Raw genomic sequence first — 21,103 nt, 5'->3', positions numbered from 1 at the left:
TTTTTTTTTAAATTTTTTTTATTGGAGCACTGGCTTTGGCATCAACTGTATCTGGATACAGTATTTGTGTGCGCACATACTGGCCTGTAGACGAACTGTTAACACGTTTTATTGTTTTAACCCAGAGTATACCGTAAAAGGACACGGGTCTGTAGTTGTCGGCACAACTTCTGTCTCATTCACTGTCTCCCTTCTTACGCAGATGTTGCGTAGCGTATATGGATAGTCCGCACGCTTTGACACATTGAAAATGAAACTTGTCAACAGTTTCGGTATTGGCGGACATTCATACCATCAACAACTGACAGGCTCTGTCAGCAAGCCAGGCCCAAATCTGCCATCAGCCCATGAACACAAACAGGTCCACACATTTCTGTGGCTCCCTCACCAAGAGATATTGTGGTTTTCATCTCATTGTGATGGAGAGTGCAAATTGTATAGGATTATGGTGGTGGTTCTGTCTCGGCTGAATGCCATGCAGGCTGGTCTTCAGTAGCGCTTGATTCGGGGACTCCTTTACACTTCTGGGGTTGTCTGGTGCTTAGAACTTTACAAATAATATTCCGTAATCCTGCCCGACAGCGTCTTCTTTTTCCTCTTGCTCTTTCTCTTCTTTGCCTGTCCTGTGTCATGTAGCCTCTGTTTTTATTACCTAGTTACTTATTTTTTCAGAAACATTTTCCCAAAATGTCTTTGTGCACAATAGTCTGTCTCAGGAAGACTTGATTTGCACATATAAATTGCACATACACACATGCATTTTGCATAAAATGATCCTCCTTTTCATATCCCCACAGATCACACACACAATGATGTTTACAATGTTTATTTCAGTTTCATCATGAGAAAAGCGTGATCCTGGGCACTGAATACAGCGGTGGGAGAACACAGGTATACAAACAGCTCGTCATTCTACACGGGTATATCTCGTCTACACAGGTACAGAACACATATTTTAAACATACCAACCTATATAGGAGTATCAAACATCAATGTATATGGTATTACATTATCAACCTAAATATTACATATAAAATCTTCCCAGTGTACACAGACTGACTCATCAAAAACTCATCACTTGCAGATGACAATGTTATATGTATCACTAATTCCAGTGACATTTTCTCTTCATTATTGTTAACTGTCAACCAATGACAGATTTCTTTGTGTATTTGAAAAACACATCTGAATTTGGTCTTCAAATTCATGCATGCATACAAATCACTATACACATACATGAAAAGATCGAAAATTTTCTTTTTCATAGTGACAATACTCTCTTCAAATGTTTTTACTATACATAAAAAAAAAAGAAGCCAAAAGTATAAGTATGGTGCTTCAGGTACCTTAAAATGATGAGCTACTTGATCAAGTCTATTAGAAAACTTCAGACCACAGACACAGCATTTTACAAACCTTTTCCTCCCCTTGTTCATTCCCCTTACAACATCCCCTTCCTCATCTCCATCAAATGAAATCAATATTGATCAATGCAGAGGAAATAAAATATAATGAAGACAGCAACTTTCGTTTTTCAGCAACCAAACCCAGAAACTACACTCACAGTAGTTATAATGAATAATCTGAACGTACATACAGCACCAAAAATACGCACAAGTTTTGACACACTGCTGTACAATGCCACTACTATCCTTCTGCACCAAAATGCTATTTTCAGCATGCACATAAAAAACAACAACATTCCTTCACAGTGTCAACAAGTATAGTCAAGGAGAATAAGGGGCATATCACTGAACATCTACAATTGCTGACAACACTGCACATATACCATCACAAGTCCTCCGAGCAAAATACATTGACAGAATGAGATTTTTTTGTTTGTTTTTTTGTCACAACACAAAACACAATTCTGTCAAAAGCCTCCTGAGTTATCTTGTACACATGTACAGGAAAGAATGACTTCATGTCAAATGTATTGCATTGAACGTCACAGTGTAAGAATTTGGTGCTGAAAATAAAAAAGAAAATGCCTCACAAATAAAGGAAGAAAAATAGTCATCAAAACCAGAGGTCAAAGAAATTGGTCCTCACAATGTGATTTCCCTATCATCTTTCCTCAATACCATTTACCCAATAATTAGTTTCCAAAAAAAAAAAGGAAAGAAAAAAGAAAAGCAGACATGACAACCACTTCAAAGAAATCCAAATAAAATAAAAGATTATAATTTTGATTCTGAATTAACCATGTGCATTTAAACACGCACACACACGCACAAAAAGTTTTGTTCAGGGGAGAATACTTACTGGTAAAAACAGTTACTGACAATGTACTTCAGTCACTTCCCCTGCCAGTCTTGGGACAAAGACAAATTATTTAAAGGACCACAACCTCACACTTTGTAGAAATACAATTAAAACTATGGAAGTAGAAATAAAGTGATTCTTCTTATAAAGACGTATTTCAATGGCAAGACTGCATGCAATGTCCAGTGCAGCATTCATTGTGTGTGAAGGGCAAAGTGGAACACATGAAAATGCCAGGTTCATCATTGCATAGATCCAGTCATGTGGTTTGGACAGTGGACTGAAAGGGAAGAAGTCCAAGTTTGTTGGGAAAAGAACGTGACAATGAGCATTTTCTGTCAGACAAGATCTTACAGATAGCAACTGTAGCTCTTTATTCTTTTCTTTGACTACTAGAGCTCTAGCCATGTACATGTTTTCTTCCACGTGTCCGCATCCATTTCCTTTATAATGGGAAAAAAATTCTGAATAAATTTTGTCTCAAAGATGGATTTAAGAGTACCTTTAAGAACAGTCATTAACAATGTTTTGATTAAATGACATCTTGTTTTACTTCCTGGCTGTTCCATGATGTGCGTGCACACACACACACACACACATTCCATTCATACACAGTGGCCTGCAGATTGCAGTTTGACAAAGTTATTGCTTTTGGTTTCAATTAAGGCTGTTTCTCATGCTACACAAATGTAACAGTCCTCCCCCTCCCCATCACACATAACATTCCCAACCTTCAGTAACTCTGATTGCCTGAACAGAAACATGCAGTTCAATGGTTTGCCCAAGATCAAAATTTTCACTGTTCAAAACTAAGTTTTTCTGCTTGACACAGATCAAGGAAATTGCCTTTCTTTGCTTTTAAAATACTAGACACTGGAGTTTATAATCAGATCTCTAAAACAATATTCTCATCTCCCAGCTGCTAAGTCATATACTCAGCTTGGTGTAAACAGTATGCACCGCTTTTTTTCCCCAAGTAGGTCATTGTCAGTGGGGCCACTGTGATGCTGAGCTGGCTGTCGAGGTTTACATTTCACTGACTTTATGATCAGTCTTGAAAGAAATATGTCTTTTTGTTGTGAAAAATGGGCAATTGTTACATGAATACATGAATCACAGGTTTGAGATAATTGCAGACCTCAAACTTCCATTATATCTAGTGCTGTACAAAACGGCTGGTATAGAACACTTGGCATCAGTCACAAGGAAAACTACATCTCTAAATGAGTCATTCAAAATACACCATTCTTTCATCAAACAAAAAATAAAAGGGAAATGAAAGCACAACCAATCACAGAACATCATTAACACACCCTTTAAAAAAACAACAAAAAACAACCTCACCAACACAATCACAAAAAAAATTATTATTCTTCTATAAACATACAACTCTAAAAAAATCAAATTACAGTTCTTACAATTTATGATGACTATGCACACCATTCAAACTTCAATGGTTGAGTAATGTGTAAGCATATGCATGAGCAAAAAAAAAAAAAAAAGCCAAACATTTTTTTTTTTTAATATATATATACTGAAATCCTATCATGACCAAGAGGGGGAAAAAAAAAGCAATGTCTCCTGTTGGCCAAAACAGAATCTGATTGGTCACCAAATATAGGCCTTCTTGCAGGTTGAGAAAAAAAAAAACCACAAAAGATTTCTTTGGTTTTTTGTTACGTGAACTACCATTGTTCTTTGACATGGGAGCTAATAAAATCAAATCTGAGAAATATGTTTTTATGTCCTAGAATTTCAGGTATTTACTTCCTGCATATTTCCTGAGGTTCACATATATGCTACAGGTCATAGTAAATAAATCTATGCAATGAAGTGGGTGATTAATGGACTTGTGTTTGTGAGCACTGAAAGGGAAAAATTAAAAGGCATCAAAAATAAGATGTATAATAGATGTGGTGAGATCTCAGTACTTCTTAAAAGTCTCTCTCTCGCTCGCTCTATCATTCTTTCTCTCGCTCTCTCATTCTTCATCCAACAAGACAGGTCATATCCTACAGGGGTCAGGACACAAAAGAAGCAGCATAATCTCCTGTCTCACTGAGGCCACGACTAGAGTCCTTCAATGTTCAGTTCTACAATTGTAAAGATATTCTGACCACTGCACTGTACTCATCACTACCATTTTGACATTGCTGCTATTTTCCTGCCTACCAAAAAATGTAACCCCCCCATAAAATATGACAAATAAAACACTACAAAAGATTCTTTGGTATGTAAATGCCATGCCCTATTCTCAGGTTGTATCTTTTGACCATGCAGTCCCACTGTCTATTTGCCCAAAACACAACATGAGCAATTCAAGACAAACCAACTACTGTATATTCCAATCGGTTCATGAAAAAAAAGTACTTACAACTTTTCCCTCTTCCACGAACATGTTAACTGATACTGGAAAACACTGAGTAATACTGCCAGAGACACTGCTAAAGTGAACATCTGGGTCAGTCTCACTACCAAAATTTCCTGTCCAATTAAAATAACTGGAATGATGGTTACTAGTGTCTATTTACCCTTTCTTATGATGATGGCACATTGAGATGACTGACACAAACAGCAGCAAGGCCATACATGCTGCACAACAGTACACACAGATGTTATGTGCTCAAACAAACAGCAAACCAACTTACAATAAAAAGCACTCATTGTATGTCCTTGAGTACGGACAGACCTGTGGCCCAGACAAATGGAAAAGCTGAGGGTGGCAAATGGAAATCCTGATTATGCAGGAAGCTTTAGCAACATTCTATGGTCTTGTTGACAGGAGGGTTCCAAAACAGCTGCCATTTGGAACTGAATGATTCAGTCAAGGTGGCATGCTAGCGACAAGGGTTTAGTTAGCAAAAGATACTTCAGATAATAAAAACGACAGCATCCCTCCCCTCCAGCCCACCCAAAACAAAAGGTAATTCAATTCATAATCATTGTAATCATGAGGAAAACATGAAGGCAATTTTAAAGTTCTTGCTCCAGGCGGGAGGTAGCAGCATGTGTTGCATATAATACCTGACTGAAACCTCAACAACATCAAGGTGTCAAGGAACTGGAGTGAAGGAAAAGATCTCAAAATATCTAATTTTCGTTGTAACTACACAAAGAACTCATGAGCTGAAAAAGCTTGCTGCCAACATCCTATCAAGGTCCTTCTCACTTTTTTTTTCTTTTTTTAACCACACATGGAGTAAAATAGTGAAAACTTCTAAACTCTATTGTCCCAAATACTCTACTATAGTAATCTGTTCCTTCAATAGGCAAAATAGTACTTGGTGAAACACTGCAAAAATAACTGATCTTGCACAGTATAAAATAACCAATGATTAAAGTTGAATTTTAAATGAGTTCAAAGATTTTATTCTACTTAGGTTACCATTTGAAAAAGTCTTCAGCAGCTAAAAATCTAGTGGGTTTGGGGTAATATAAAAATAATGGTTCATTGTCCATTTTGGAAAAGAAATGAAAAATTTCTCTTTGATGTGAAGAATCAAGACAATAGTTACGTATCATCAAAATTTTGCATTCTGAACATACTCTCAACTCGATCACACAAGGACTTTTGTTGTTGGACTATCATGCAGACTCAGGTCAGTGAACATATGTATTTGTGAGGGAAAAAAACAGAAAAAAACCTTGCATTGACCATTCAAAAATGAAAAATGACTCGAAAAAATATCACATTGAAATCAAACCATGTATGCTGTAATTTCTTCACACAGAATAAAACATGAGGGTATTAACAAAATTATACTTCAATCATTTGTACAAAACAGACAAGACAAATAAATAAAATGCAGTGCTACCTTCATTCTGACCTCAGTAAAACTGTCTACCACAGATATTTCAGTCAGCAACTTCTTTGTTCCTTCTGCACAGCAAATAAATAATGATAATGATTCTGACCTGTGCCTTCCGCCTAGGGGAAGGGGGGGGAGGGGAGTGGGGTTGCTGAAATGTCAGGGTCAGTTGTGTGAGATCAATGATGAAAACTGCATGTAAATTAGGTCATTCCACTTTCAACAACACATAACCTAATCCCACCAGACACCACATACACTACTGTGTTGAGACAATGATGGAGTACTGACTTCACCAAACTTGGTAACAAAAGCACAAGTACACTGGAACAAGGTCATATGTACATCTCTCTATAACTAACTGTACAAACACTTCATTGCCAGTGGCAGCCAACGGTTCCAAAATTCTCCACTTTATGCATTGTATCTGAATATCAGGACACAACATCATCAGCCAAACTGAAAAGGCTGCAAGTTTTCAAACAGTAAAAACTGACAGATATCACCCACATATCACCACAACAATGATGTGTTTGTACAGACCTGCAGGAGATCCCCAATGTCTCCTGGACTGTTTTTCTCCTCCTGTTCATCCTCTACTCCACCACCTCTACCCCCACTATGTCTGCATTGTGAAGGGTGTGGAACGCACACAGCACTGGTGTGAGTCGCACCCAACTGCTGCAGACAGCATGGCAACAACAAGCAGAGTATGAGTGACATGGAACCAGTTGGCTTTGTACTTTCATCCCCCACACAAATGCATACAGTTGTTTTAATACAGCACTCTGTATATGGTTGTATGCAAGGAGACAAACACTTACGTAGATTGCCAGTGTTTCATGGCCTTCATGCTCATGCATCCTCTTCACAAGTGAGATGGTACATAACTGATCAATATGCCAGCTTGGAATTTCTCTAGCACTTGTAACTGCTGAGAAAATGCCAAACCTTGAAGTCTGCTGAAAAACAGAATGTGGACAAACCAATCAGGATGATTATGCACTTGGTTCACATGTATGTCACAAATGGATTGCCCAGAGAGAGCTATGTGTACTCTGTGTCACCCAATTTAGTTTTTCTTTGATTCATACAACACTCTCTCTCTCTTCTGCCTTATCATTCAAAAATTAAAAAAAACGTACAATGCATTCTTTATACAGAATTCATAAATGATCTCCCAGTATTTCATAAACTTTCAGAGTGAGGTGTGTGTTTGTTAGGGGGGGAAAGAACTGAAAGCCTACCAGCAGGAAGACAGACACCTGACACAACCTAGATACTGGCAAGACCGTTCCAGAGTTCACTACCTGCAGCAAACGACCAACCACATTTCCCGACAACCAACAAGGTACAGAACAGGGCATAGGGGGCCAAGCAGTCAAACGTTGCCCAGTAAGATCTGGATGGTGCTGAACAGCAACGGGCAAGGGAGACAACAGCCTGCTTTCTCCAGTAATCATTGTTTTCAACAACAAAACACTAACAATCTTCCTTTCAAACAAAAAAAAAAAACCATGAGAGGAGTGCCAGGATTCCAGACAAACCAGTCTCAGAACCCACTCCAGTTTGACTCGATGAAACTGTCTCCAACATGACCCCCTGACTGTACGATTCCAACCGAGACAAGAATAAATAAAACGTTTCTGTTTATCCAATGCTCCGAGTCATCTGCAGCCTGCTTTAGTCTGAGCACTCTACCATCACTGACCACAGGGCAATGACAGACAGGAAGCAACATGAATATACTTACTGCCTAACTCTTCTCCTAGACTGCCTACATGACGCGTACAGGACTACCATTCCACACGGAGCAGTGATCACTGCACACAGCCACTTCACCACTAAAGGAGCTACATGTGTGACCCACACCAAAACCTTGGCGTCAGTGTCTTTTTAACAGTAAAGACCAACTTCAGTGCTACCACTGTACAATGGATCAGAATGCTTCCAAAACGAAAGCAAAATTGGTGAACATGTGACAACTCTGGTGAAAAATACTGTCAATGAACAGGTCCAGGTCTGGTGGCCAGGCCTACCCCTCAGAACTTGGACAGGTCAGTGTAGCTGAGACTGGGGGGTGAGGGGGAGGAGGAGCTGTCGCAGCAGGAGTCGCTGAGGGACAGGGTGTTGGCCACAGGGTCCCCAACCTTGATGTCGTGCCACTCCTTGTGCAGCCTCTCACCCCCCCTCCGTCCCCGTGAGCCCCGCCCCCCTGCCCTGCTGGATGGCATGCCCCCCTTCCCTCCACCACTCGATCCACTCTCCGCTGGCTTCACCTCCTTGCTCTGACCTTTGTCTTTCACTTCCGACCTTTTCCTGCGACGCCTGACCTTGTGTCGGCGTGAGGGGGTGGAGGGCGAAGGAGCCGCTGTATCCCCGGTTTGACCAACGTCTACACCTCTCTTGGTGATGGGCTCCCGGCGTGGGAGTGGGGGAGGTGGGGGAGTGTAGCTGTAGTACGATGGGTACCTCTGGTCCTGCCACCCCGCCTGGTTGGCAGGGAGGCGGAACTTCCTAAAGTCGGACTCTGACAGAGGCCTGGGGTTCCTGGCAGCACAGGGCCCCTCCCCCTCCTCCTGCTGCTGCTGCCTGGCCTGCGTCTGTCGCATCACCACCTCCCGACTCAGCGGCTGGCTGGCACTGCGACACCTCCTTGTGGCGCTGTCATGGGATGAGTCCAGGTGCTCTGTGGACTCTGACGTCGAAAGGTCCTCAAGGAAGTCGAAAGCCGCTACCGCATCCTGCTCCATCTTGTTGTAGTGTTGAAAGAAGTGGGAGAGATTGAGGGCAGGCCTCTGTCTGAAGGCAGAAAAACGTACCACCTCTTTCCGGCCTGCAAGGTGAAAAAAACAACGGACTCAGGTGACTGTGCTGGAGGCGTGCATCGTTTTTTGTCTTTAGTACTATTCAACAAACAAGGTGGATTAACTATGCTAGAATGATGTTAAAAAAATAAAAATAAAAAAAAGCATGGAAGAATGTGAATTATTATGTATTCCAATATCTACAGACAGATACAAATAAAACATTAATACAAGCACACATACACATGTGCAAGCAAACATAAACATGTGTTTGCACAAACAAACGTGTGCATGCACACACACACACATACACACCTTTTCTGCCCATCAGTCGCTGACACATCATGTGATCCAGACCAATGTCGCTGGACAGACTGTCGTTGCTCTCTCCCCCTGATGGAAGCATGGAGTCCAGAATGGTGGCCCGCTGCTGAAACACCCCATCAATCACGTCAACATCACACACTGATATACTGACTTCACCACAAGTGATGGACCGCTTTCTACTGCAAGCATCAAACAAAGACGTACAAACCAAATCATTTAATTTTGTGTGGACATTTAGTTCAATAATCAAAGAAGGAAACACCCTCACAACCACGTCTTACCTCTCTGTTGGCCAGCACGTTGCCCTCACTGTCCCCATCACCCACAGCACCACTCCCCTCCTCAACCACTCCTTCCACCTCCCCTCCCTGACTCCCACGCTCATCAGCGGTGGTGGTGGAGGTGGATGTGATGATGGAGGTGGAGGCATGTAAAGCGTGACTCAGACTGGAGTGGGAGTGAGAGCTGTCCATGGTCCACCCCCCAGTCCCCTCCAGCTGACCACTGGCTGGCCGCTCACTGGATGTGGCTGGCTGTCGGGACAACTGGCCGTCGCTGTTGTAACGAAAGTGGGCGAGGCTGTTCAGGATGTGGTCCAAGTCGCTTCCCCCTGCCAGCAGAATAGAACAGATAGAACATGTCTTTATGACCAAGTGTATCGGGGTCACAAGGAATATTGGGGGGTGGGGTGGGGTGGGGAATAGTAACATCAAGGGTACAATCATGAATGAGAAATCGTACAAACACAAACGCAGGCTTGATTCATCATTTCTGAAACAGCAAAGCAGCCACCGTCTCACTCACCAGTATTCCCCAGTCCCCTTCTCCATGTCTCTTCCTTTTCACCACACCTCCATCTCAGTGAAAATGATACAACATATACATACCTGCTCACCATTATAAAAGGCAATACAGTCAAACAACAGCACTGTACAGGACAATACAGCATGGTATAAAACAAGCAACAACAATGCAGCACAGCTTAACACAGCACTGAACAGCAGACCAGAGTACATACAATACAAATCTGTACAGTACAATACATCACAGTACAAAACAAGAGAAAACTGCAGCACAGTTCAAAGTAATACAATACTGTGTCTACAGTCCCCCCCCCCCCCCCCCACCCCCCGCAAACCAAACCGATGCTGTCACAGTTTCCAGTTCACCAACATGCTCCGATCCTACTCTTTCTCCTTCCTCTGAACTCGCCCCAACAGGCCCAACCCGGAGCAGGTCTTATTTGCCTGTTTCTATTTCAACTGTTCTTTAACTGTTCCGCCACCCTCAATGGCCTATTGAGAATTTGACTGTCCTGTTTTGCCTACCTGCATTTTCCCATTTCAGCTATTCAGTCTCTCTCTCTCTCTCTAAAACACACACACACACATAAAATCAAATAAAGAAAGTGTGATAAACACACACACACACACACACACACACACAAACACACAGCAACTCAGTGCATCGGCAAATTGGGATAACCAATTTAGTGACAGGCAAACTGGGAATAGGCAAATTAGGAAGAGATGAATTGGCAATAGGTGAGCCAGGGACAGGCACTTCTGGATGACACCTTCACCCCGACCTGACATCAGCCAGCACTACTGACCTGACACGGGTCGGGTAGGGGGAGGGCCCGTGCCGCGGCCCTCTCTGCGGGGTGGCATCCGGATGCAGTAGAAGTCATCCTGAGCATCATCAGCGATGGCGTCATCGTTGTCCTCCATGGCAAACATGCCCCCTCCCTCTCCTCCGCCTCCGTCACAGTAGTCCTCCATTCCTTCCTCCTCCGCCAGGAGAGCAGCACTCCCAATGATGACCTCCCCTCCACAGGAGGTCAAGTAGAACTCGTCTTCTACCCAGTGGTAGCCCTCAATGCACTCCTGCTGACAGAATGTTACATTAATCATTGTCCAAACTGTCAGTGTAATGATAATGATAGTCTTTCATAATGATTACAGATTCAGAGCAACATGTTTTGTTTACTTTTTTAACTGCTCTGGTTGTTACAGAACGTTTACTGAGTGAAACAAACTTTTTTCCTGTCACACCATGACCAGAATTCACATCCATGTTGTTGATTCAACTTTCTCAATTGAAGGCCAACACACGATGAATAACATTTGTACACAATTATTCATTCTTTGAAAAGCAATTTAAAAAGCAAGACCAGAAAAAAATAGCATTGTTTGCTCACTGCATAAAACACATTAAAAACAAAAAAAAAGAGTAACATATCTAGTGCCTTATCTATTCTGGAACTTCTCATCCCATCTGACAGTCTTTTCATCCCCATACTTCCCTACCAAAGACAGCTGACCAACTGACTGACCTGTCTACTGGAGGACCACGCTCCTCCCCCTTCCCCAGCCTCCTTCCCCTGCCCCTCCTCCGCGTTGTCGCTGTCCTGGAGGTCCTGTTTGGACCCCCCGAGAGATGCCCCCCCACTGGTCAGACTGTTCAGGCTGCGGTTCAGTTCGTCCACTGTGCGCGACAGGCTGGCGATCTGGTGGGAGATCTTGTCAAACTCCCTCACATGGATGGCGTTGGTGAAGGAGGGGTGAGGAGGATGGGATTGGAGGGAGTCAGCTGTGCCATCCTCATTGAGGTGCTCACGGCTTCGCTGGTACACACTGCCCATGCTGGAGGCCAGGCTACGGTTCGAGTCCACAGGGCACAGGCTGTAGAACTCACTGTGGAACAACTTCTGAGCCACCGAGGGGGAACGAGGTCCGTCATCACTGGAGTCCTCATCCACTTTTGCCTTGGCCTCCTCTCCTCCCTTTGAGCCAGAGATGGATTGATCTGTACGGGTCTTATCCTTGTTCTGTGGGCATGGCTCGTTGCTCGTGACAGGGGTGGTGCTGGGTTTGGCAGAGGATTTAGAATTTGTGTGTTCTTCAGTGGAGGTTGAAGGTGTACCATTCTGAAATAAATAACAACAAAATCAACCCAAAATTATCAAAAGCAATTGCCTTCTTACACTTTTTACTGTGTCAGACACAAGCAAGACAGACATGACAGAGAGAGTGTGAGAGAAAGATAAAGAGAGACAGAGTAAATTCACTAACACAACTGTTTGACATACTTACAAACTGATAATGATATGCATTACTTTTTACTGGAGTCAAAGGCTACAATCAGATGGTTGTGCCCATAACCTTCTAACATAAAGGACATCCTAACCATGCAACTACTACTATGTGGGGATCATAATACTAACACAAGAAAAATACAAATACCTACAACATTGTTTCAGCTTCAAGAAAGTGAAAGTGTATGGACTGATCCACAGAACATAAACATTGCCGATGTTCTAACTTAAATATATGAACTGCTATACCCATCACCTTTACACAATACACAACTTTATATAAATATGTACCAACCAAAAACAGCAACAACACCAAAAGCCAACATGCAGCTTCCTGTATCAGCCATAATCATGATACATGTCAACTAACACAGGTTCTCTTAAGCACATTATACAAGAAAAAAGTCAAATTGATCTGCTGTAGACTTAAAATGATCACACACACACACACACACAGAGCCTGCCCATCCAGAGTATAAAAGAAAATGTAATAAAGAACAAAATATGTAAAAAATACCCTGCAATATAAGTTTACAAAAGCTCTCAGGCCATCTATCAAATAAATGATAATCCTTTACTTAATTTGCAGTTAAAAATATCTTTCTTCTAAAAACAACACATCCTTGAGTCATGATTTGTTAGAGGGTTCAAACAGATTCTTGTTTAGAGTGCTCCATGTTCCATGATGTTGATCAGTACAGACAGAAGTTTTCCCAAAATGTCAACAAAACCCATGGGAACAAGTGACACAAGGCAGACACAAAACTCTGAAATCACAGCTAACTGAAAATGACATTGTTGGCTGTTCACTGGTAATATAGACTCCTGAAAATTATCTAAAAAAAAAATCACCCCACTCAATGGACTTTAAAACTTTCAGAGTGATGAGTGCTTGCACATCCTGAAAAAATGTGAGCATTTGACAGTGTGTCAGTTCCTGTTACGACTAAGGATGTGGACTGTATGTTTTAAACCTTGTGTGCAAATGCTTTAATTTCCAATATGGATTAATAAAGATGTAGTGAATGTACTGTATCAATTCATAATAAATAATATACTGTATCAATTCATAATAAACTGCCATGTGTATGTGTGGCAGTCACCACACAACAGGACACCACCACTACCTGGTTGCCAGTCATTTCTGTGGGAGGACAGTGAGTGAGGGGCCTTTGAGCCAGGAGTGTCTGCCACAGGTCGTTCAGCTCTCGTCGGGCTTCTGCCTCGCTGTCTGACCCCTCATGCCACTGCTGGCCAACACACAGCACAGTCACAACCCTCATGCTCTGCATGCTCATCATCATGCATTCCATGCTTCATGGACTCTTCACATATATACCAACACAGCCACTATAGGCAAAACGCCCTTCATATGCTGATTCTACACACATTTCCGTTTAGTTTCTGCATACTTCCGTCCTCTATGCATGGAACAGACTTTTTTTCTTCAATAGTTATTGCCCCTTTTCTGTTTGCTTTAAGTTTTGTTGACATTGTTTCTGTCCCAGCTGTTACCCAGTGTACTTATTAAACTGTGCTATTTGTGGATTAAACACAGAGAGATTAAACTGTGCTGTTTTTATGATATTATCTGTGGGTTAAACAGAGGAAAAACACAGTGTATAATTATGTTTGCACAAAAGCCATGCCCATCAAACAAAACAGTGCAATTGTCAATATAAATTAAAAAGTCACACTGTAAAAACAATGATTCACTGCCCAAATCATTTTTGAAAAAAAAGGAAAGTATTGTTGTTTTCTTCACTTTACTTTGAATGAAACAGTAAGCTATACTTTGATTTGTGGAATTTGAACACTGAACCTTAACATACAACAGCAAATAAGCAAGCACATGCACAAAAATAAACTGCATGATTGCACACACATGCACTCACTCAAGCACACGCACACACTCTGCAACTCAAACTGAAAAGCCACTTTAAAACATTTTGAGGGATAAAGTGAAGAACCTGTTACAGAACATGCAATTAGACTTTAAGTGGGAAGGATTTCTTATCAAAGGGGACAGAGAACAACAAGGCTTTAAACATGCATTCTAGCATCTATGATCATGTCTTGCTACGCTGACATCATCTGCACTACAAGCTAAGATCCAGCACACAACCACTACACCTCAGAGATGTGCTGTTCTCTGACCTCAGCCACAACTATCAAGCCATCTGCCCCACAACACAAACACAACATGTGACGAACAAAATAAACCCAATAAATCACAAAGTTAAACAACACACATGGTGTTAAGCTGGCCATGCTTGGTCCATGCTCACAATGTCAAAAACACACAACACAATGTTACTGATTCCCAAAGTGTGATCCATCACCAAGTCTCACCACACACACAACCACGTTTTTGCTCTCTGTATGTCTCCAACATACCGAACATCCCAGCAGCATGGCCACTTTCTCCTGGATGTGGGAGTCATCGAAAGAAAGGTGAAGAAAACTGCTCCGGAGATAGCCTTGATCCTCCAAACCATTCTGTGATGGTCGAAAATCCACCTGTACAAATACAATTTCTTTCATGAATCATTTAAAATGACAAAAACCAAAAATCAAAAAGAAACCCAATCCATATCATGGAGCATTTTGAATCCACAAGAATTCTGAATTAGCGAAGTTTCCTCTTCCCAATCTGCACTAGTTACATCCATGACAGAAATTAGTGTTAAGTCATATGCAGTTAGTCAACTTCATCTACGGGAAACTGAAAACAGCTGAAAAGAAGATCAAGGTTAAATGATATAAATATATATCAATAGTATCTAGAAAGAAACATGCACACAGCAACAAAACATACAGTGGAAGTATATAGCTCTGTATGTAGTCAACAAACATGGCAACAAAGTTAATCTGAAAACAGACAAGGGCTTTCACAGATACACACACACACACACTCAGAGACAACTTTTCTTTTTCCTCAGTACCCCTCCCTTCCCTCTTCCCCATGCCTGACCCCTCACCCACTCTACACACCCATTGTATGAGTGTCTATATATGTGCTGAAATGAATGAATGTGTGCATGTCTGAAACACCATGTAGTGAACAGACAAAAACAGAATATGCAGAAGCAGAAAACAAGCAGAGAAACGCATCAAATCCAGGCACCTACCTCTGACACAGAGGCTGACCGTTCCAGCACCTTGCCGCTGTCCCAGCTCCCTGACATCATCTCGTCGTACAGCGACATTGTGCGTGGCTTTTCCCACAGGCTGCTCTCCGACTTGCACTTCTTCATGGGACGGTGTCCCGGGCGTGGAGACGAGCCCCCAGAACTGCTGCACGATCTGCCCTTCCCCTCTTTCAGACCCGGAGCCTGCTGTCGATCTTGGGAGGACCGAGCACACAAGTTGTCCCAGTCATCGTCGCTCTCCTCTGGGATATCATCCAGCACCTTGTCTTCCATCATGAGCAGTGGGGATGGAGCCATGTCCCATCCCATACCTGGAGTATGGCCCACTGGGGACATTGGGGAGGGTGTGAGGGGAGGGATGATCTTTCTGGGGGGCCAGGACATAACGTTTTCTCTCCTGGTCACCGTGTCAACAGGGGGGCTGCAAGACAAGTTCCGTTTGGAGGGGTCGTTGATCTCATACTTTTTGAAATCACAAATGGGGGACCTTACCATCCTCCTCTCTGGTGAGGGCCTGAAGTCGGAAGGTCTGTGTGGAGGACTAGGGTCTGAGATCTTCTCTGGGGGTGGGACAGCACCACTCTGTGACTGTGGGGTGCTGGGGGATGAGGAGTCTTCAGCACAAGAAGACATGGCCAGGACAGCCTTGTCCTTCAGTCCTGCCTGGAAGCTGTGCACCATGTCATGGATCCTCTGCCCCACGGAGCCAGACAGAGTGGAGGTGGGGGAGGGGCTGACGGGACCACTGGTGGGCGAAACCACAGGAGATGGGGACATCCCACCCCCCTCACACATCTGTCCAGGTTCTGACACGGCCAACGGTCCAGGCATCGGGGTCAGCTTGGCCACCACAGAGGCATACATCTGCTTGAAAGAGCCCTCCGACTCTGGTGAGGTGAGGGAGGACTTGGGGCTGAGGTACACAGAGCTGTCACCCGACCCCAGGCTGCTGCCCCCAGTGGGGGACAGGGGGCTGGGGGTGCCCACAGACAGGGGGTGGGTGGTGGTGGTGGTGCTGCTCCCTGAACTCTTGGCACACTCCTCCTCGAAGAAGCGAGCCATCTTGGTCACTTTGGCCCCAGGACTCAGCATGTTCTCTCCTGAGGAGGAGGACACCTGCAACAATCCACAAACTTTTCTTCAGCTTTGTCCTTCTTCCTCACTCTGTTCTTTAATGTTTCTTTGATTTATTTCTGAAGCACAGGCCATGTATGATTATCAGGTCTCACTCACCAAGAGAGGAAAATTCTCCTCTAAAATAACACTTATCTAATGTATGGATATGGAACATCATTTCTGATAAATATACCTGTGTGTGCACTTTTTCATTGATACTATTTTTGTCCATCAAAGAAGTGAACAAGAGATTACACACAAAAAACAGACACTTCCATGCTGACTGTCATGTCATCAAGGATGATCTTGAGAGGAAATGACAGATCATCAAACTAAGAGCTTCCCCTCCCTTTCACACTTAACAGCCAGAACCAACATCATGCAAACCAGACAGGTGACTGACCTGGGAAGACAGACTGTGGCTGGAGTTGCGTGTGTCCATGCTGTGGGCTGATGTCTCCATGGCAGAGTCCGTCTCACTGGCCTCTGTGGACTTGTTCCTCTTTTTGGGCGACCCCACCAGGTTGAGGTCATGGACCAGGTCTGGAGTTTTGCGCACAGAGCTGGTGACCTCGGTGGTGGGCTTGGCGACCATGATGTCTACATACGAGTACTTGTCCATGGCCACGGGGTGGATGTCGCTGGACATGGTGGAGTAGCCGTCATCCTTGCTCCCAGACCTCTCTGCACGCACGCTCTCAAAGCTGGAATCCAGGGACTTGCAGTAGGCCAAAGGCCCCGTGGTGGTGGTGGAGGGGGTAGTGGTGATGGGCCAGTCGCTTTGCCGCGCCACTCTCTCCTTCATGTCGCGCACCAGTGAGTTGACAAAGTCACGCACCGTGTCCGGGTTGCGAGCCACCTGGTCCAGCTGCTGGGGTTGGACGCTCATGAAGCCCACGGTCAGCGTGGTTTCTGGGGGGAACGACTCCCCCCCAACACTGGCACCCCCCTGCTTGCTGCTGATACCACCATCAGTGCTGATGCCCCCGATGCTGCTGATGCTGTTGACGCCTACACTGTTCTCTGTGTTGCTGACACAACTGCTGCTTTTTGTGGACACCGAGGAAATGTCCACATGACTGTGAGAAGTGAACTGCTTGGCACCTGGGTGAGGTTTGGAAGATTTGTGAGGCACTGGTGGTGGGGGTGGTGATTTCTTTGGCTTGCTGCTGGCCTGTGGGTCCTTGAGAACACAGGCCTCACCAGCTGTTCTGGAGCACTGTCTGAGGTGGCTTTCTGCTGACTGGGGCTGGGGGAAAGGAGACTTGTCCTCACTGCTACAGGAGCTGGATGATGTAAACCCATGCACAGTTTTATCTGCTGGGGCTAAGATCAGCTGGTCAGGCCGACAGGCTCGGGATTTTTCCTCTGCTGTCAAAGGCTTTGATTTCAGTTTGGAAGTGGGTACAAAGACCTCACTTCTGTCGCCTGAGGATCGGAAAGGCATGTCTGTGGTGGATGATCTGGGGCTGTTGTTGCTGGAGACTGCCGGGTCTTGGTCAGTGTCACCAAGAGATGTCACTCCTAATGCTGCATTGGGGGAAGGCTTTTCTGGTGACCCAGCACAACTGGACTCTGAGGTAGGGGACTGCTCTGAGTCTGACCTGCTCCAGGCTGACTGGATGAGCACGGCCGCCTGAGGGGAGGGCAGGGGGACCCTGGTGACTGCCTTGGATGGGACAGACACTGTGCACACCACAGCAGTAGGGTCCGACACTGGTCTGGCACATGAATCTTGACTGGGGACACATTCTGAGTTCTGCCCTGTGGATACTCTGGCCCTGTCCGAGTTTGATGTTGACACTGTGTCTGTAGTGGCCTTAATCACCGCCCCTGTCTCCACTGCCATGACGGCACAAGTGTCACCGCCGTGTCTCAGACCAGCGCCACCGTCCCCACCTGCCCCACTGTCACACTGCCAAGACTCGCTTCTGTCAGAATGACTGGCCTCCACTTCACAGCCAGAGTCCTCCCTCTCTGTCTTGGCACCACCTCCCCCTCTCCCCGCCTCCCTCTCCCTGAAGTTGTGAGACAGCAGTTTGTGGTGTAGGCGACTCCCTCCTGAGGCATATCTTGGGGAACCACTCTGCCCTGGTGTCTTAGCAACCGCCTGCTCTGGAGGGGAGGGGTGGAGGTGGGGGTTGGTGGGGAGAATGGGCAAGCGGTGCTGAGGAGACAGACACATGGAAGACCAGTCGGAGAAGAAGTCATCATCCAAAGCAAACTCGCCCTCAGCACTGGTGTCCAGCAGTTCATTAAGAGAGACGGTGGAGGCACAAGAGTAGACGCGAGACACGGGGCGAGAGTCGCTGTCTTCGTCGCTGTAGTCGTAGTAATACTGGCTGTGGTGAGGCATTGAGGGAGGCATGGAGTTGCGCACTGCCGAGCGGTGTGGGGAGCGTGACGAGTCACGACTGCTGTTGGAACCTTTCCTCCTCAGCTTCACCTTAGTGAACAGAGGCGACACCTGGGATGACTTGCCGTTCATGCCAGCTTTACGTGGGCTGCTCTTCGACACTTCTTTAGCCTGACTGACCGTCTGCCCCTGTCCCTTTCCTGTGCCCGCAGTGCTGTCCCTTGTTCTGTCACCTGCTTTCTCACTGGCGGGGCTGGAAGACAGTCTTTGTGAGAAAGCAGGGGAATTTGGAGCAGCAGCAGCGTTGACAATGACCTCAGCTGACGTGGACTGTTTGACCGAGCTCACCGCCTGTTTGACAGCCGACCTGTGACCCTTGACCTGAGCCTCCAGTTTCTGCCAGGCTTGCTCCGACAGCTGGTTCATAGCCAGTGTCTCCGAACTGCTCCGCCCCTTGCCCTTCCTCACGGACCCTGTGCTGCCTCGTGCCGGCCCCACCGAGCAAATCAGTGGGTGGAAACTGCTGGGCTTTTGGAACCCCTCTCCCCTGCGCTCCAGCGACCGGGTCCCCCTCTCTGACACACTGACATGCTTCATTTTGGGGCTGGCGTTGGTGGCGGGGAACTCTGTCTCAATCTTGGTGGTGGGCCCCGGCACGGGGATGACAGCAGACGATGCTGAAGGACTGGGGCGTGCCTTGCCGATGGCCTGCAGGCAGGGGTGGGTGGGCTGGCCAGGGGAGGAGGGGGAGCCACTGGCAGAACTGCTGGACAGGCTGATCTCATCGTCCAGTGGCAGTTCCAGGTGGTCCCGCAACCAGGGGGGAGGAGTGCTCATCTGGGGGTAGCCTGGGGCATCTTCAAATATCTGTAAAACATGTGGAAGCATGAGAGTACTCGTAATGTCGCTCTTCTTTGTGTGCATCTGTCTGCTTTAACTGTAACACACACATGGCAACATGAACTGTCTTGTAATGTCGCTCTTCTTTGTTTGTGTGCATTTGTCTACTTAGCTCTTTGCTGCTTGTAGGTCTACATTCCTCCAAATTTTCTCTGCTCATGTAAACCACCCCACTACTCACATATGACTATCATTTTTCATGCTATTTATAACACAAAGAATGAATTATCAAAAAACTGAATAGTGCAAAAATGGCAAAAAGTAAAACAATAAAAAGAACAAGAAATAAACTGAAAAAGGTAAGAGATGATAGGAAGAAATTACTTACTTCATATTTGGAGAAGATAACAATTCTATTCATAGAAACAGAGTCAGCCCTGGTAGACAACTTATGGAAAGTGAGAATGCATGCTCACACACATACGCATACACACACCCACACACACAACAATCTATGTAACAGGCAGAGAAAACAATCCATGGACAACATACAGAAGTGGCAGTTGCTGATATTAAACACATGCACACACACACTTGTAAAATGTTGTTTTCTGTCCTTACATACTCCTCCATGCACATACACACATTCAATACAACACACTAACACCCACACACACACACAAATACAACACACACACATCCAGGCCCAGATACAGAGAATCAAACCAAGCCCCGACAAGCAACGTCAAGGGCAGTCACAGTCACTGACCGTTTCGCTGAACATGCTCTGAAGGGAGACCGCACTGCCCTGCAGAAACTGGGCACTGGTTGCCTCCCCTTCACCACCCTCATGATACACATAGGTTGTTCCCGCTGTGTAGGGCATTCGCTGTAATGGAGGGAGGGGGGGGGGTGGGGGGGTGGGGGGGGGCAAAGTAGTTTGTTTACTCGTGAGCATGGGCATGTTCTGAGCAGCTTTGAACAAGATGTTGCAAGTTAGGCATAATTAATTTTGAGATAGTTTGTGTATCAGATAACAGCATAATAACACATCTGCCTGAAATAACTAATTTTAAACAAAATTAAGCAAATGTAATTAAAATCCTATTTACACATAATTTTATATTAGATTCAAAATACACAGAAAGAAAAACAATAAAACATTGCAAAAATAAGGAAAGAGCAAATATCTATATTAGATGTACATGAGCAAAATTCATCACTTTTCTGCACAAAGTTGCAAAGATTCTTTTCATTTTGACTCATTTGGATTATTCATTTCATAACTATTTTTTTTTAAACAAATAAAAGCCATCTTTCTTTTTATATACGAT

The 21,103-nt window shown here is 44.7% G+C and overlaps 1 protein-coding gene across 7 annotated transcripts in view; it reads right to left on the bottom strand.

Annotated features, from left to right (window-relative positions):
• Positions 1-816: 816 nt before the first annotated feature.
• Positions 817-21,103, bottom strand: part of LOC143286749 (uncharacterized) — a 276,442-nt gene continuing 256,155 nt past the window's right edge. For 5 of the 7 annotated variants that reach the window (XM_076594492.1, XM_076594483.1, XM_076594522.1 and 2 more), the window contains 10 exons: positions 20,539-20,658; positions 16,977-19,796; positions 15,437-16,573; positions 14,703-14,825; positions 13,433-13,555; positions 11,544-12,137; positions 10,821-11,094; positions 9,490-9,818; positions 9,197-9,311; positions 817-8,910 (listed from right to left, as the gene is read on the bottom strand). In XM_076594492.1, coding sequence (XP_076450607.1) covers positions 8,117-8,910; positions 9,197-9,311; positions 9,490-9,818; positions 10,821-11,094; positions 11,544-12,137; positions 13,433-13,555; positions 14,703-14,825; positions 15,437-16,573; positions 16,977-19,796; positions 20,539-20,658 — 6,429 coding nt within the window. In that variant the 3' untranslated portion in view covers positions 817-8,116. The remainder of the gene's footprint in view (positions 8,911-9,196; positions 9,312-9,489; positions 9,819-10,820; positions 11,095-11,543; positions 12,138-13,432; positions 13,556-14,702; positions 14,826-15,436; positions 16,574-16,976; positions 19,797-20,538; positions 20,659-21,103) is intronic. The other 2 variants (XM_076594502.1, XM_076594511.1) reach the window with 2 other exon arrangements.

This window comes from Babylonia areolata, chromosome 1 (assembly GCF_041734735.1).
Source record: "Babylonia areolata isolate BAREFJ2019XMU chromosome 1, ASM4173473v1, whole genome shotgun sequence".
Lineage (NCBI taxonomy): Eukaryota > Metazoa > Mollusca > Gastropoda > Neogastropoda > Buccinidae > Babylonia > Babylonia areolata.
Note: the sequence above shows the minus strand (reverse complement) of the source record. Positions and strands in the feature narration are given on the sequence as shown.